At 37.2% G+C, this 13913-nt stretch overlaps 4 protein-coding genes across 4 annotated transcripts; 2 read left to right on the forward strand and 2 right to left on the reverse strand. All coding sequences in view use genetic code 12, as the record gives it.

Annotated features, from left to right (window-relative positions):
- Positions 1-204: 204 nt before the first annotated feature.
- RFA1 (replication factor A subunit protein) lies at positions 205-2139 on the forward strand (the record flags this gene model as incomplete). The annotated part of the gene is made up of 1 exon (XM_036810315.1): positions 205-2139. The coding sequence occupies one exon, from the start codon at positions 205-207 to the stop codon at positions 2137-2139; it is 1935 nt and encodes a 644-aa protein (XP_036666864.1).
- A 2027-nt stretch (positions 2140-4166) lies between these two features.
- On the reverse strand, positions 4167-7179 carry PDR6 (Pdr6p; the record flags this gene model as incomplete). The annotated part of the gene is made up of 2 exons (XM_036810316.1): positions 4167-7085; positions 7144-7179. The coding sequence occupies 2 exons, from the start codon at positions 7177-7179 to the stop codon at positions 4167-4169; spliced, it is 2955 nt and encodes a 984-aa protein (XP_036666865.1).
- A 524-nt stretch (positions 7180-7703) lies between these two features.
- Positions 7704-9809, forward strand: CPAR2_213430 (aminopeptidase P; the record flags this gene model as incomplete). Its single annotated transcript, XM_036810317.1, has 1 exon — positions 7704-9809. The coding sequence occupies one exon, from the start codon at positions 7704-7706 to the stop codon at positions 9807-9809; it is 2106 nt and encodes a 701-aa protein (XP_036666866.1).
- An 83-nt stretch (positions 9810-9892) lies between these two features.
- On the reverse strand, positions 9893-13306 carry CPAR2_213440 (DNA helicase; the record flags this gene model as incomplete). Its single annotated transcript, XM_036810318.1, has 1 exon — positions 9893-13306. One exon carries the CDS (start codon positions 13304-13306, stop codon positions 9893-9895), a length of 3414 nt encoding a protein of 1137 aa, XP_036666867.1.
- Positions 13307-13913: the final 607 nt, after the last annotated feature.

Here is a 13913-nt window from a genome sequence, read left to right on the forward strand (position 1 = left end):
AAATATCATAAATCAGTAGCCTTTTCAGTACCTATCTCTTCTTCTTCTTCTTCTTCTTCTTTGTCTTCTATACAATTCTCTCGAATGATACGCGGTCACAAAATTGGGGGGAAAAAATCTTCAAAACAAAAGAGAAAAAAAACAAGGAGAACGCGTTATTCACCAATATATACCCACCTTTCAGCTCAACTACGAAATCAGAACATGACATCGTTTCCATTATCTACTGGTGCTTTGAAACAGGCTTTTTCAAAAGACGGCCATGACAAAGTTAAATGTCCCTTGGTTTTCCAAGTCACCAACTTGAAATCGGTAAACACCATGAATAATCTGAAGAAATATCGTATTTTATTGTCTGATGGCGTTTACTCAACGCAAGGAATCATTGAAGAGAAATGTACACCATATTTGGAAAATAACAACTGGAGCAGGTACTGTACTATTCAGGTGAATGCTTTCCGTACATTGGCTACTGCTAAACACTTTTTAATTATTGAAGATGTTGAGATTTTGACGCCAACCGGTGAGAAGCCCACGACGCCATTGATTAATATTGATACTTATTTCGCTGAACATCCAGAAGAAGCAGCATTGACTGTGACGAAAAAGCAAAATTCAGTTGATGAAAAGGAACAAATTCCAAGTACCACCAATACTCCACCTGTGGCACAATCTACCGCCTCTAGTATTGGTGCAGCACCAGCATCGTCAACAACAACAGCTACTGCAACCAAGCAACAGTATCCTCCACTGAAGGGAGTAGGTCAGCCAGCGCCAGCAAGAATTTCTCCTATTGAAACTATATCTCCATACCAAAACACTTGGACTATCAAGGCAAGAGTCTCATACAAGGGTGAACTCAGATCATGGTCCAATGCTAAAGGTGAAGGTAAAGTGTTTAGTATCAACTTTTTGGATGAATCAGATGAAATCAAGGCGTCTGCATTCAATGAATCTGCTGAGAGAGCTTACAATTTACTTGAAGAAGGTAAAGTTTACTACATCTCCAAGGCCAAAGTTGGTGCTGCCAGAAAGAAGTTTAACAATTTAACCCATCCATACGAGTTAACATTGGAAAAGGATACTGAAATTACTGAATGTTTTGATGAATCAGATGTGCCTAAATTGAATTTCAATTTTGTTAAATTGGACAAGATTCAAAATTTGGAACCAAATGCCATTGTTGACGTGTTGGGAGCTCTAAAAGTTGTTAATCCACCATTCCAAATTACTGCCAAATCCACCGGTAAAGCTTTTGATAGAAGGGATATCACAATTGTTGATGAGACTGGTTTTGCTGTTGATGTTGGTCTTTGGAACAATACTGCAGTTGATTTTAGTGTTGAAGAAGGTACCGTGATTGCATTCAAAGGCTGTAAAGTATCTGATTTCAATGGTAGATCATTGAGTTTAACTCAAGCTGGATCAATTGTTCCCAACCCAGGAACACCAGAAAGTTATCAATTGAAAGGATGGTTTGATAACGTTGGTGTTAAGGAGAATTTCAAATCAATGAAGACGGAAACGAACGCTTCATCTTCATTGGATAGATTAGCCAATCGTAAAACCATTGCTCAAGTTGAAGAAGAAACCAACAACAATATAGATGGTGGTGATCAACAACAACAACTGGGCTATTTCACTGTCAAGGCGTGTTTTTCATTCACCAAACCGGAAAACTTTGCATACCCAGCTTGCACAAACATTGTTTCCAACAATACTGATTCTTCTAAACCCGGTTTACCCTGTAACAAAAAACTAGTTGAAGTTAATGATAAATGGAGATGTGAAAGATGTGATTTATCCTACGATGAACCAACGTATCGGTATATTCTCTATATATCAATTACTGATGCCACGGGACAATTGTGGACAACATTGTTTGATGAACAAGCCAAGAAATTATTGGGCATAGATGCCAATGAATTGATGAAATTGTCTTTGCCAAATGAATCACACGCTGTTGCTGAATATATATCAAGAGCTTATTTCAAAGAGTATAATTTCAGACTTAGAGTTAAACAGGATACGTTTAATGATCAATTGAAGTTGAGGTATCAATGTGTTGGGTTGAGTGATATTGATTATAATACCGAGTGTGAGTTCTTGTGTTCGGAATTGGATGCGTTATTGGGATAAAAATGGCTCTAGTTGTGTGTGTGTAGCGTGTAGTTTGTATGAGTGTAGTATTTAGTGTTTGTGTTTCTTTAGTATAATCATTATTAATAAGTTGTGTATTGCTTTTGGATTGGACAGATTCAGCGTTAAGGTAGTGGTGTAGATTGTGTGAACCCCAGCTACAAAATTGTTTGCGTTACAAAGCTCACCAAATTGAAATGAATGGTTTGATTTGAAAAGTAAAACTCGCCCCAGATGCCAATAACTAGACTTTGTACAATCAGTCAACAAGTGTCATGGCTGAGTATGAACCAAGAATCATGCCAAACAAATGCTGCAACAAATAGAGTACGCGTCTCCACAACCCATTTCTTTTTTTTTTGCATTTTTCAATTTTGTGTTATATGTTACTTTTGTCAAGGAGATTAAAAAAAAAAGAGCTATAAAAAGGAGAGGACAATTCCCCAATTTTCTATTCTTTCTTTCGTTCTGAGCAATGATCTGTCGTCATATCTAGTTCGTCCCGTTATGGCTGTATGTCGTTGTACGAAAACTGTTAAACCAAAACACTTGAAAACTTATACCTATCTGCTTCTGCGAAAATATTAAATGGATTATTCATTGTGTTTGATATATTTTCTGAGGGGTGGATATAATGGTCAATTTGGGGATTCCGAAAAGAAATCGAGGCGTGTTTGATGTATGAGGCAGTGCTTTCTAGCAAGTACGTCTTCGCTGTCCTTTTACCCGCGCTTTCCCCCTCGCCCTTGGGTTATTTGTTTACTTCGTGATTAGTTTTGATTACTTCTCGGATGTTTGAAAACCAATTAGTAATGTCTTTACTTGTTATTTCGACAATTCGCTTCGTCGGGGGTTTAGATCAGTATATTGCACACTGACACACATTTTGATGATTAGTATCACAAATGTATTGTATTAAATTTAGGATGGTAATTCCATCATTATGTAAGCCTCTCACATTCTGTCTACTCTCACCAAACATCCGACTATAATCGTTTTGATTTTGCTATCAAGAGTGTTTACATATTTGTAAGTAATGTGCAACTGTCTCTACGAACTTTCTCAGAAACCTTGCTATCCAAAAATCATACGGGCACTATCATACTTCATTGATGCAAACTTGCACAATTTGGCAATTGACGCTTTGCGCTAAAGTACATAAAAATGTATTCAGAATAGATTGATTTGTTTTGCGCACATGTAAATGGGCGAAGAATTTCCAATTGAACTCCAAAAAAATGGAAAATGAAAAACTCACTTTTTTTGACAATCTTGGTCTTGCTTAGGTCAGACATGTATCCACAATATCGTGAATGTGTTTTGGAATAAAATGTCGGTAGACTTTTTTGATTCTCTGGTCGTATAGTTTAAAGGCTTTGGCCTTTTGGCTCATTGAGGATCGACTTATTTTCTATTTCGAAACTATCAAAAACTGATTTGATATTGTTTTGAGGATGGAAGATTCAAACGTGGATGAAAATCATTGCGCATTTGATGAGTGGTGGTTGTTAGCCGTCATCGGATGTGTGTTTTGTTCTCATTTCCCCATTGTGACTTTGTTTGGAGATTGATTTTAAATTCAAAGTATTAGGATAGCCTCTAGTTTCAAAGAGGGGTTGACCATTCTTGAAATTCAGAGAATGCTGTTTTTGGAATGTTCTGAATCAGTCTTTTTTCCGGAGTGTCGCATGCCACACAATAACAAGTTATGGACTGATAATGTTGATTCAACATCTCTCGATCACATCTAGATTACTGTCGTTTTTCCTCAGAAGAATAGTACACAGTATTGGGCTCCTTCCTTAGTGGCGAATCATTGCCTTTTGGGTTTTCTGAAATTTTTGAACAGAATTTGTTCGTTGATATAACGGTAACCTCTGTCATTGTTTACTTTGTAAGGCGTCGTTAATTATTATAAATTTGTTAATTGTTATAATTCCCATCATCATTGTGTAAGTCTCCCGCGTTACTCTACTCTCATCAACTAAAAAGATTGCACTTTCTACAAAAGAATCTATCTCTGTCCTCTACAAACTCAACCCCCAGCTGGCTAACCAAAAATCTTTGAGTACGTTATGTGCCATTCGTTGGCCTCGTGTAAGCATCAATTTATTGACAAATTGACGTTTGGTATCATGATCCAACTTGTCTTTACCCATGGGTGTGTTGTCAACTATGCACAAAAGCCATTTTTTAATCTCTAATGGATACTTATTGATGAGGTATCTAAACAAAGGATAGTAATAATCTAAACTTGATCTTGGTGAAGCCATGAATGCATTCATCAACTGATTAGTCAACTGGAAACCCAAACTGACACCATTTTGTTCTGCTGTCATCCAATGCCTCACCACTTCTTGGTCTTGTTGGACACCTTTCTTTGTTGTGATTAATGCATTCCAAAATTTGATTGTTGATCGAATAATTGGGACTTCTTGTTTGGCAAATGCATTCAAGGCAAAGGGAAACACAAATCCTTCCAAAACAGGGGTATACAATATCAATTTCGGTTTAGTGTCGACTATAGCAGCAAATGCATCTAACGACGACTTGATCAAATCTTCATCAGATTCAATAGTAGATCGAATGTCAACAAAAGCCAGGATCAATACATTTTCAAATCGCTTTTCATTTATGTCCCTTGCGTGGGTTAACACCACACTTACAATCAATTGATGCAAATAATCAATTGAATGTGGAGTTGAAACTTGTAACTTGGCAAGGATGTACTGAAAAATCAAGTCCAAGTCAAATGTAAATGGTCCCACAATGGGTTCATTAAATCCACTTTTGAGTATGCTACAACATTTTTCAGTCACAATCGTCTTTTCAGCCAACAATGGCGAGTCAAGTGAAAACGCTCTCAATTGTTGCAATATCAAACTTCTAATTTGTGAAGGATCTTCATTCCAATATGCCTTGACTTGTTGTAGCTGATCTTCATTTAAATATTCGTCAATTTCTTCAGGATATGCACAAGCTTTTCCAATTTCGTCAATACATGCAACTAAACTGATTGCATAATCCTCTAAAGATTCATCATTTATTTTACCCCTCTGTTGATCAATCACTTGCAAAATTGCAAATATTTTTTCACCCAATTCTGATGCAATTTTCCTTGACCGAACTATGGAAATGTATGAATTGGTGATTCTTTCCCGAATAACATTGTCAATTGCTGGGTTTTGCAACATTTCAACCAATACCAACTCCAATTGTGGTAAGAAAGGAATGAGATTCTCCTCGGCATCTTGACAAATGCGGAAAACTGTACGCGACGCTATTAGTGGCAAGTTCCCCTTTTTATGAGTTGTTATGACTCGAAATAGAAAATCAAAACTAGGGGCAAGATACTGGCTCCCAGTTTTGGATTTAAAAAAGAATGGCAAAACTGAAATGAAATTGAGTAAGCTTGTAGTGAAGTATTCGTTACCAATGTGGTTCTCCACTAATGCTAGTACATTCTTTTCGAACACTTTTGCAATTTCAAGTATCAACGGATAAGTGCTTGAGTTTTCGTCATCCCCCTCATCATCGAAAAATTGAATGTCAACGGTAATTTTATGAAGTAAATACAATGCTGCTTCACTTTGAGTTAAATCTGTCCCCACAGTATTGCACAACGTTGCATATATTGGTACGCCCAAGATAGAGTAAAGTACAATGAACAAGTCGGACACTAGAACGCGGTAGCGTGTAAACTCTTGCGACACATTATCTGAGTTTCTTTGAATCTTTTTAAAATAGGATACAGCCACTTCCATCAAAATTTCGTGACTTCTTCGCTTGTTGTCGGCCAAAAGTGTTGGAAATGATTCCTTCAACACATCGGCATCATCAATCAAAGTGTTAGCAAATTCATCCCAAAATGATATCAATTGAAAACTGATATTCTCTTCTGCTATTGGTTGGCCAGGGGCATTTGTCAAAGAAATGACCGTTTGTATGATTCTTGCGGTATCGTCGTGTGAAATGTTTCTCGTAAGTTGAATGATGTTGAGTTCAAGGTAGCTAATTATCAAGTTGATGTAGTTGTCTATTTCCAATCGATAAGTTTCCATCAATTCTTGGTCTGCAAATATGGTATTTAGCATTTGCATTCCAAACTTGTTTCCGCCAAAGAAGATATCCATCAACGTAGCTTTAAATGGATTCATTGCTCGCGAAATGTGATCAACAATCTCGGTTAAAACGGAAAATGTCTTGTTATAGAGTTCCATTTTATCAATATCAAAAGTGGTGTCCAATTGTTTTAAAAGTAAATTGACAAACATACCCAAGTCATCGGCGTACCTAACTTCTGAACGAGCCTCTGCCGTTGATGCGTAAACCACCCATGAATTCAAACATTCAAGAAGGAGAAGTTTGAATTCTTCTGGTAGCAGAGAATATTGCTGCAGTAGATAATCAAGCACAATTTGTAAATGATTGAAAATAGTAGTGTGTATGGTTGAGTGCAACTCTGCTACCAAAGATGGAATTTTTTGTACTTCCTCGGCTATTGTTGATAAAAAGTATAGGAGAAGTTCCAATTGTTTTGGTTCTTGCAAATTGGTGATAAAGTTGGTGATTAATGTGGTATCAGGGTTCAACAACTTTGTAAATGCAAGAATAGGGTCGAAATGTTGATAATTCTGTATGTAGATCAATGACAAGCAGCTCGATAGCTTCTTTATTATAAACAAGTTTGAGTAAAAGTTTTCATTGGTCAATTCCTTAATGACAAGCAGAATTTGTTGAAAAGTTTGCTCATAATTGTTACAACCAAATGTATTGAGGTACACTGTAATTGTCAATGCACCAAAGTACTTAACTGTAGAATGTGGATGTTGTAGTAGTTGTAGTCCTAGTTCATCGCCATGCTCACTTTTCTGGTAAGTTTGTAGTTTATCCTGAATAAAGTGTATCTGCTCAGCATCTTGAGAAGTGTAAAGAAGCTCTATATCCTAGTGAACTTGTTAGTTGATTATACAATAAAAGGCAATGTAATGTTTACAAACTTACCTTAATGACATCATTCAAGTCCAACGGAGTGATCATCTGGCTCTATAATTTGGAAAATTGTATTTGATTGATGCTGGTTGCCAAACTGAAAAAGATGTGCTTTTATTGTTTTTATGACAAAGATGAAAAATGCAAAAAAAATATTGACTTCCGGATAAGGAAGGTGGTTTCAAAGTGCGTGTTATGAGCAGTTTGAGAATAAGTCGTGTATTTTTGGTTTGATTATGTAAAGAAAAAGAAAAAAAGAGTAATGCCATAGTTCTATGTGGCTCGCTTATGTCGTATTTTTTTGTCTTCAGTTATTGAAAAAAAAAAATGTCGTACTTATTAATGTCTCCTTATCTTTCGGCATCAGCAGTTTTTGTTGTTTCTAAGTAGCATGACGTATACTGCATATAAGCACAGAGCAGTAAGCAGTAGACAAACAGACAGACAGACAGAAAAATTTAAATTAACTCCTACAGTAACAACAAGTTAATAATATCCAGCAAAAAGAATTGCACACTTCTTTCTTTACGATCATTCATCCCACATAAGAGAAGCAGAGGGTATTTTTAACGATGTCAAGAGTAGCTAGAGCACAGTGCGCGAACTGTACCTGTTCACCAGGTTTGTTATCAAGGACTAATAAAAAGTCTGTGTCATTTGCTAAAAGAATTAATCTCAATAGACTCAACAGCAGTGGCAGTATCAAAGATGGACAACAATCGAGAAAGGGTTCTGTCTTTACTTTAGATCCATCTTTGTGCTTGCCTGAAACTAAAGAGGTCAACACTACTCAAAGATTGGAAAGATTGAGACAAGAAATGAAGAAACAAGATTTAGGTATCTATATTGTCCCCAGTGAAGATCAACATCAATCCGAATACACTTCTGCTTATGACCAAAAAAGAAGCTTTATTAGTGGTTTCAGTGGTAGTGCAGGTATTGCCACTATCACTAGAGATTTGAATAGTGTTGGGGGCGATGACTTTACTCAAGGTAGTGCAGCATTATCAACTGATGGTCGTTATTTCACTCAAGCACTTGATGAGTTGGACTTTAATTGGATCTTGTTGAAACAAGGAGCCAAAGGTGAACCTACTTGGGAGGAATGGACGGCACAACAAGCATCTCAGTTGAGCTTGGATAGTGGGTCTAAAGTGAAAATCGGTATTGATCCTAAATTGTGGAGTTACAAACAGTATCAAAAGTTCAAAGGCATTGTTGATAAGCAGTTGGAAAAGACACCAAAGGCCCAGATTGAAATTACACCAGTGACCGATAACTTAGTAAACAAGATTTGGGAGGAATTTGAGACTTTGCCTCCATCAACGCTTGGGGAAATAAAACATTTGGATCTGACTTTTACCGGTAAAGAGGCAAGTGATAAGATAAAGGAGATAAGAGACCAGGTAATTAAAGATGACGTTGATGGTTTGGTAGTTACCGGATTGGATGAAATTGCTTGGTTGTTGAATTTGCGTGGACTGGATATTCCATATAACCCAGTATTTTACGGTTTTGCCATACTCACAAAGACTCAATTAAAGCTATTCGTAGGGGAGAATAGGCTATCTTCAAACATCATCGAAAATTTGGGAAAGGTTGGCGTTACAGTTGAACCTTATGAACAGTTTTACACATCGCTAAGCTCACTTTCAAAGGAGTTTGCAGTTGACAACAAGAAACTATTTGTACCAAATAATGCAAATTGGGAGGTTGTACGAAGCTTGCAGTGTTCATTCACTGAAGGATTATCACCAGTTGAATTACAAAAGTCAATCAAGAATGAAACTGAATTGAAAGGAGCACAAATTGCCCATTTGAAAGATGGTAGAGCATTGATTAAATTTCTTGCTTGGTTAGAACATGAAGTCGTAGAAAAGGGAGAATTAATTGATGAAATTACTGCTGATGAAAAATTGACTGAATTTAGACAAAAGGAGGATAACTTTGTTGGATTGTCTTTTGAAACTATTAGTGCTACTGGAGCCAATGGTGCAGTAATACATTATGCACCTGTGAAAGGAGGATGCTCTGTGATTAACCCAGACAAGATATATCTCAATGATTCAGGTTCGCAGTTTTTGGAAGGTACAACCGACACCACCAGAACTGTTCACTTCACCACCCCATCTAGAGAGGAAATAAGAAACTATACCTTGGTGTTGAAGGGAAACATTGCTTTATCAACGTTGAAATTCCCTGAAGGAACAACTGGAAATCTAATTGACTCAGTAGCAAGGCAGTTTCTTTGGGATTATGGGTTAGACTACGGTCATGGAACATCTCATGGCATTGGTGCATATCTCAATGTTCATGAGGGTCCAATAGGTATTGGTCCAAGACCAAACGCCGCTGCAAACCAATTGCAACTGGGCAATTTGATTTCAAATGAACCTGGTTTTTATAAAGAAGGCGAGTATGGAATTCGTATCGAAAATGTCATGTACATCAGGCCAAGCAAGTATACGTTTGCCGGAAAAAAGTTTTTGGAATTTGAGACTGTAACTAGAGTTCCATTTTGCAAAAAATTGATTGATCCTTGCATGTTGACTGAAAAGGAAATTAGATGGATTAACAAGTATCATTCTACAATTTGGAGGGAATTGAGTGATAGCTTGGACAAGAATAGTATCACTTACAAGTGGTTAAAGAGAGAAACTGAGCCTATCGCTCCATGAAGAAAGAAAAACTTTGTCAACAACAGTGTCCACTTTTATATACAGGTTAATGTTTAAAACTATGCACAACGTTGTATGTCTTATTACTCTTCGAAAAGTATTTGAATCTCTTCAATCCTTCTTTTTCGTCTCTCTTCTTCTTCAACTCCCACAGCTTCACCAATTTGCTTTTTACGTTCCTGAATCTTGAGCATTTTCGTTTCAATGCTATTCTCCATGATAAATCGAACTACTTTCACAGTTTCATTTTGGCCAATTCGATGGATTCGATCAATTGCTTGATCTTCGATACTGGGACTCCACCATGGGTCCATCATGAATGCTCTTGAAGCCGTGGTCAAGTTTAACCCAACACCTCCAGCTTTCAAACTCAACAACAAAATGGCAATTTTACCATTAGTTAATGGTGCATTAAACAGATTGAGTAATTTCCCACGACCATTCATGTTTAATCGACCATCGAATTTGTAAACAATAAAATCATCACTGGTTAGGTTTAATTCCACTTCCAATATGTCCAAATATGAAGCAAATTGAGAAAAAACAATAACTTTCAGATTTGGTTCATTGCATTGAATCAGTTTTAAATGTTTCACAAGCGCTTGTATTTTGGAACTGGTTCTGTTGGGATCATGTAAATAAATTTGAAAGTCATAACTTTGATCATGGGTTCGATCTTGTGTATGGAATCGAATTTCATTACCGGTGGTTTTTTGATTGCGAATTCGAAACAACTTGTATTTCGATATTGGTTCACGACAATTTGGACATTGTTTATCACGTTTTAAATCCAGTTGGAAATCCAAATGCTCCAAGATACAAGAATAGCAAAAAGTGTGTCCGCATGGAGTAATGGTGAGTTCATTCATGGGAATTGGTGATGTTGTACATATTGAACATTCATTCTCGGGTTTAACACAATCGTACAATTTGTAAATGATTTGCTTCACTTCGGTATCATTAGCAAACTTGCCACCACTTTGATCCTTTATGGTCTTCAAAAATGTCTTCATTTCCTCATCAACTTCTAAATCAATCACATCATCATCCATTTCATGAGCACCACCAATCAAATCAACATGACAACAAACTTGTCTCAATCGTAAAATGTGAGTTAGAATTTGTGTGTATTGACGCATCAATTGCCCAGTTTTCACCCCCTCCGTAAACGATTCAAATGCTCTTGATTTGAACCAATTGTAAAGTTTAGCCTCTTGGTCATTAAACTTGATTTCTTCAATAACGACTTCTTTTTCAGGAAGTTCAACTAATGGTTTACCGTTTTTTTTCTGATTCTTGGTTCTCCTTAGGAAAATCGGTTCCAAGATCGATTTTATCACATCCAATGTTTGTGAAATCTTCTTTTGTTCAAATGGTAAGGTAACAAATGTTTTCCAGTAAGAGAAATTATTCCAAGGATCTAGTTCCAAGAATTTCGCCAATGAATACAAATCGTCTAATCGATTGACAATGGGTGTACCAGTAAGAACCCATTTCCGATTCAGTTGTAGTTCATAAACCGATTTTGCAGTTTTGGTATTTCGGTTACGAATATTGTGTCCTTCGTCAAGAATGATGCGGAAAAACTTGACCGAGTAAAGACCCAATTTGGGGAGTTCACCCTTTGCAGTTCGATTTTTGGAGATTCTTGTATACTCGTTTAATATGGTCCCATAAGTGGTGATTACAACTATGGGGATTTTTGAATCTGGCTTGATGTTGCATAATGACGATGATAAATCAGATTCAGTTTCATCTCCATAGTACAAACGACAGGTGTGTCTAACGTTATTGTTGGCTTTTTCAAACTCCTCCTTCCATTGAGTAAGCAATGACATTGGAACAACAATCAAAGTTGTTTTCGAAGCATATCGATTCTCTTGTAAGTTGTGTGCATTATCGTAGGGAACAGAGTTGACCAATGCCAAAGTAGCAATAGTTTTCCCCAATCCCATTTCATCAGCAAGAATTCCTCCTTGTAAACTGGTTTTGATTATCGGTTTCTCCAATGACAATTCACCATTGTATAAATTTGCGTAAAAGTAGTTATCTTGATTTTGAGTAGACAATTGCGTAGACCCGACCCGAGTTTGCATCGTGTTATCTTCACTAGGCCACCTGTATTTTCTCCAAAGGGGGTTCATTGTACCTGCTTCTTCTATATTTTTCCTAGTCTCTAGCGACAACTTATCCTCACCCATGCATTGTTCTAAAACATCAACTTCTTTCTCCCTAGCCAACATCCATGAAAGTCCATGTTTTTGATATTCTCTCAACGATAGGTTAAAGTTTTCCTTTGGTGGTTCCGTAGTCTCCGGCAAACTCTCCAATAGCTTGGACTGGTTATTTGCTTGATAAAATTGTCTTAATTGATCAAAGTTGACTTCATCGGCAACTTCCTCAACTTCTGAGCCAGTAATTTCCATCGGTTGAGAAGAGCTTAAGTCATCTTCTCTGTTATCGTTGTTCAACTTTAGTGGCTTGAGCCTGAGCCTTTCAAACAAGCTTGACACACCCGCTTGTCGTAATCTCATTGATGCCTCACCCTCACTTTCAGTTGCAAAATTAAAATTAAGACCTTTTTTCAATCCTGGTTGTTCCATTGCCAAATCGATATTTTTCACAAACCCGGTACTTTTGAGATAAACCACTATTTGAACAAAAAATGAATCTCCAGTTGATAATCGACGTTTTGTTGTCTCTAGTACAATAACTTCAAAATCGGCAATATTTTGATCAATCAAGGGACTGAAAATCCTTGTCAAATCTTCTGGCAATCTACCTATTTCCCTTTCATTTAAACATAATCTTATGATGGAGCTTTTTTGAGCTGTTGAATTTCTTGGTACTAATCTTTTAACCACGAGTTCGTCTTTATATTTGAGCGGCTTCATGGTTGGCCTCGTCGCCCACGCTTGAACATCCAATGTACCAACATACCTGTGCCACGAATCGGCTTCAACTAGAACATCAGCTTCATTCTTCTCTGAATGGTGACGTTTGCGAAACTGTCCAAACTCAAGATTATCGTTTATTCGCTTTAATGGCGAGGATGAGTGGGTGGAAGAGCTCTTTGCCAGCAGGTGCTTCTGTGAACGTATGGATGATATGCTACTTGTTGGAGATGAGCATAGTGGCAGCTCCAAACGCGTTGTACCATCACGTTGCAACTCATCGATGTCAGGAGGGTTTGTGAATAATTCATGAGTGGCATGCTTGACACTCGAGGAGTGGGATGAGTATTTGTCGTATAGGTAATGTAGTATAATGGGTGAGATTTGACCTACTATTGCTTGGAGGTCCTTGGTAAATTTCTCAAGCGATATAGTTGAGTTTGCAAGAGATGAATCTTGGGTCTGTTTTATGTTCGCCTTCTTATCTTCCTCCTCGTCTTCATCTTGTACAAATAAACTATCTTCATGCGTACCTGGTTCTGTTTTAACTTCTTGTTGCTTTTCTTCCTTCGGTAGAAAGAATCTCTTTTTTGTGATTTGCATTCAATAAGGTAGAGTTGTAAGATGAAAAAGTTGATGCAATGACGAGTGGTTTCACAATCATTGCGAATAAAAAAAAAAAGTGATATTTGGTGTTGCAAAAACAAGACGCGACAAAGGAAGAGACGCATTTCCACACAAAGGAAGTAATTTACCAAAGCGCTTGAAAGCAGGTGTTAGTAGCATTTTGTTCTCTTTATGTAACTTGATAACTCATACGAGCAAATGTTACTGATGGAGTGGTAATACTGAACGTATTGATGAGTGTGCAGTATCGTCACTTCACACTGGTGTGGTACACTTTCCCAATTCAGTAGCATCAACGAGATCAAAACAGCACTGATGAAGTGTCACAAATGCTTTGTGTCTTGGTGAATAATCAATGCTGCTCATCCAGTATGGGATTCTTGGTCTAGCGTCTATAGCCGACTAAAACCGCGTGGAGCATCCGAACTGGTAAGTTACAGCGAACTTACATATCGTATCTTCAAAAGAAGCTGTATAGCAACTTTATTGCAAATTGTCAGGAACATACGAAATTCGTAGTAACTACTATTACCCTTATTGAGTCATACACTTACCCACGACCTTCCTTATCAATTGTGGAAAC

This window comes from Candida parapsilosis, contig 005809 (assembly GCF_000182765.1).
Source record: "Candida parapsilosis strain CDC317 annotated contig 005809".
NCBI lineage: Eukaryota > Fungi > Ascomycota > Pichiomycetes > Serinales > Debaryomycetaceae > Lodderomyces > Lodderomyces parapsilosis.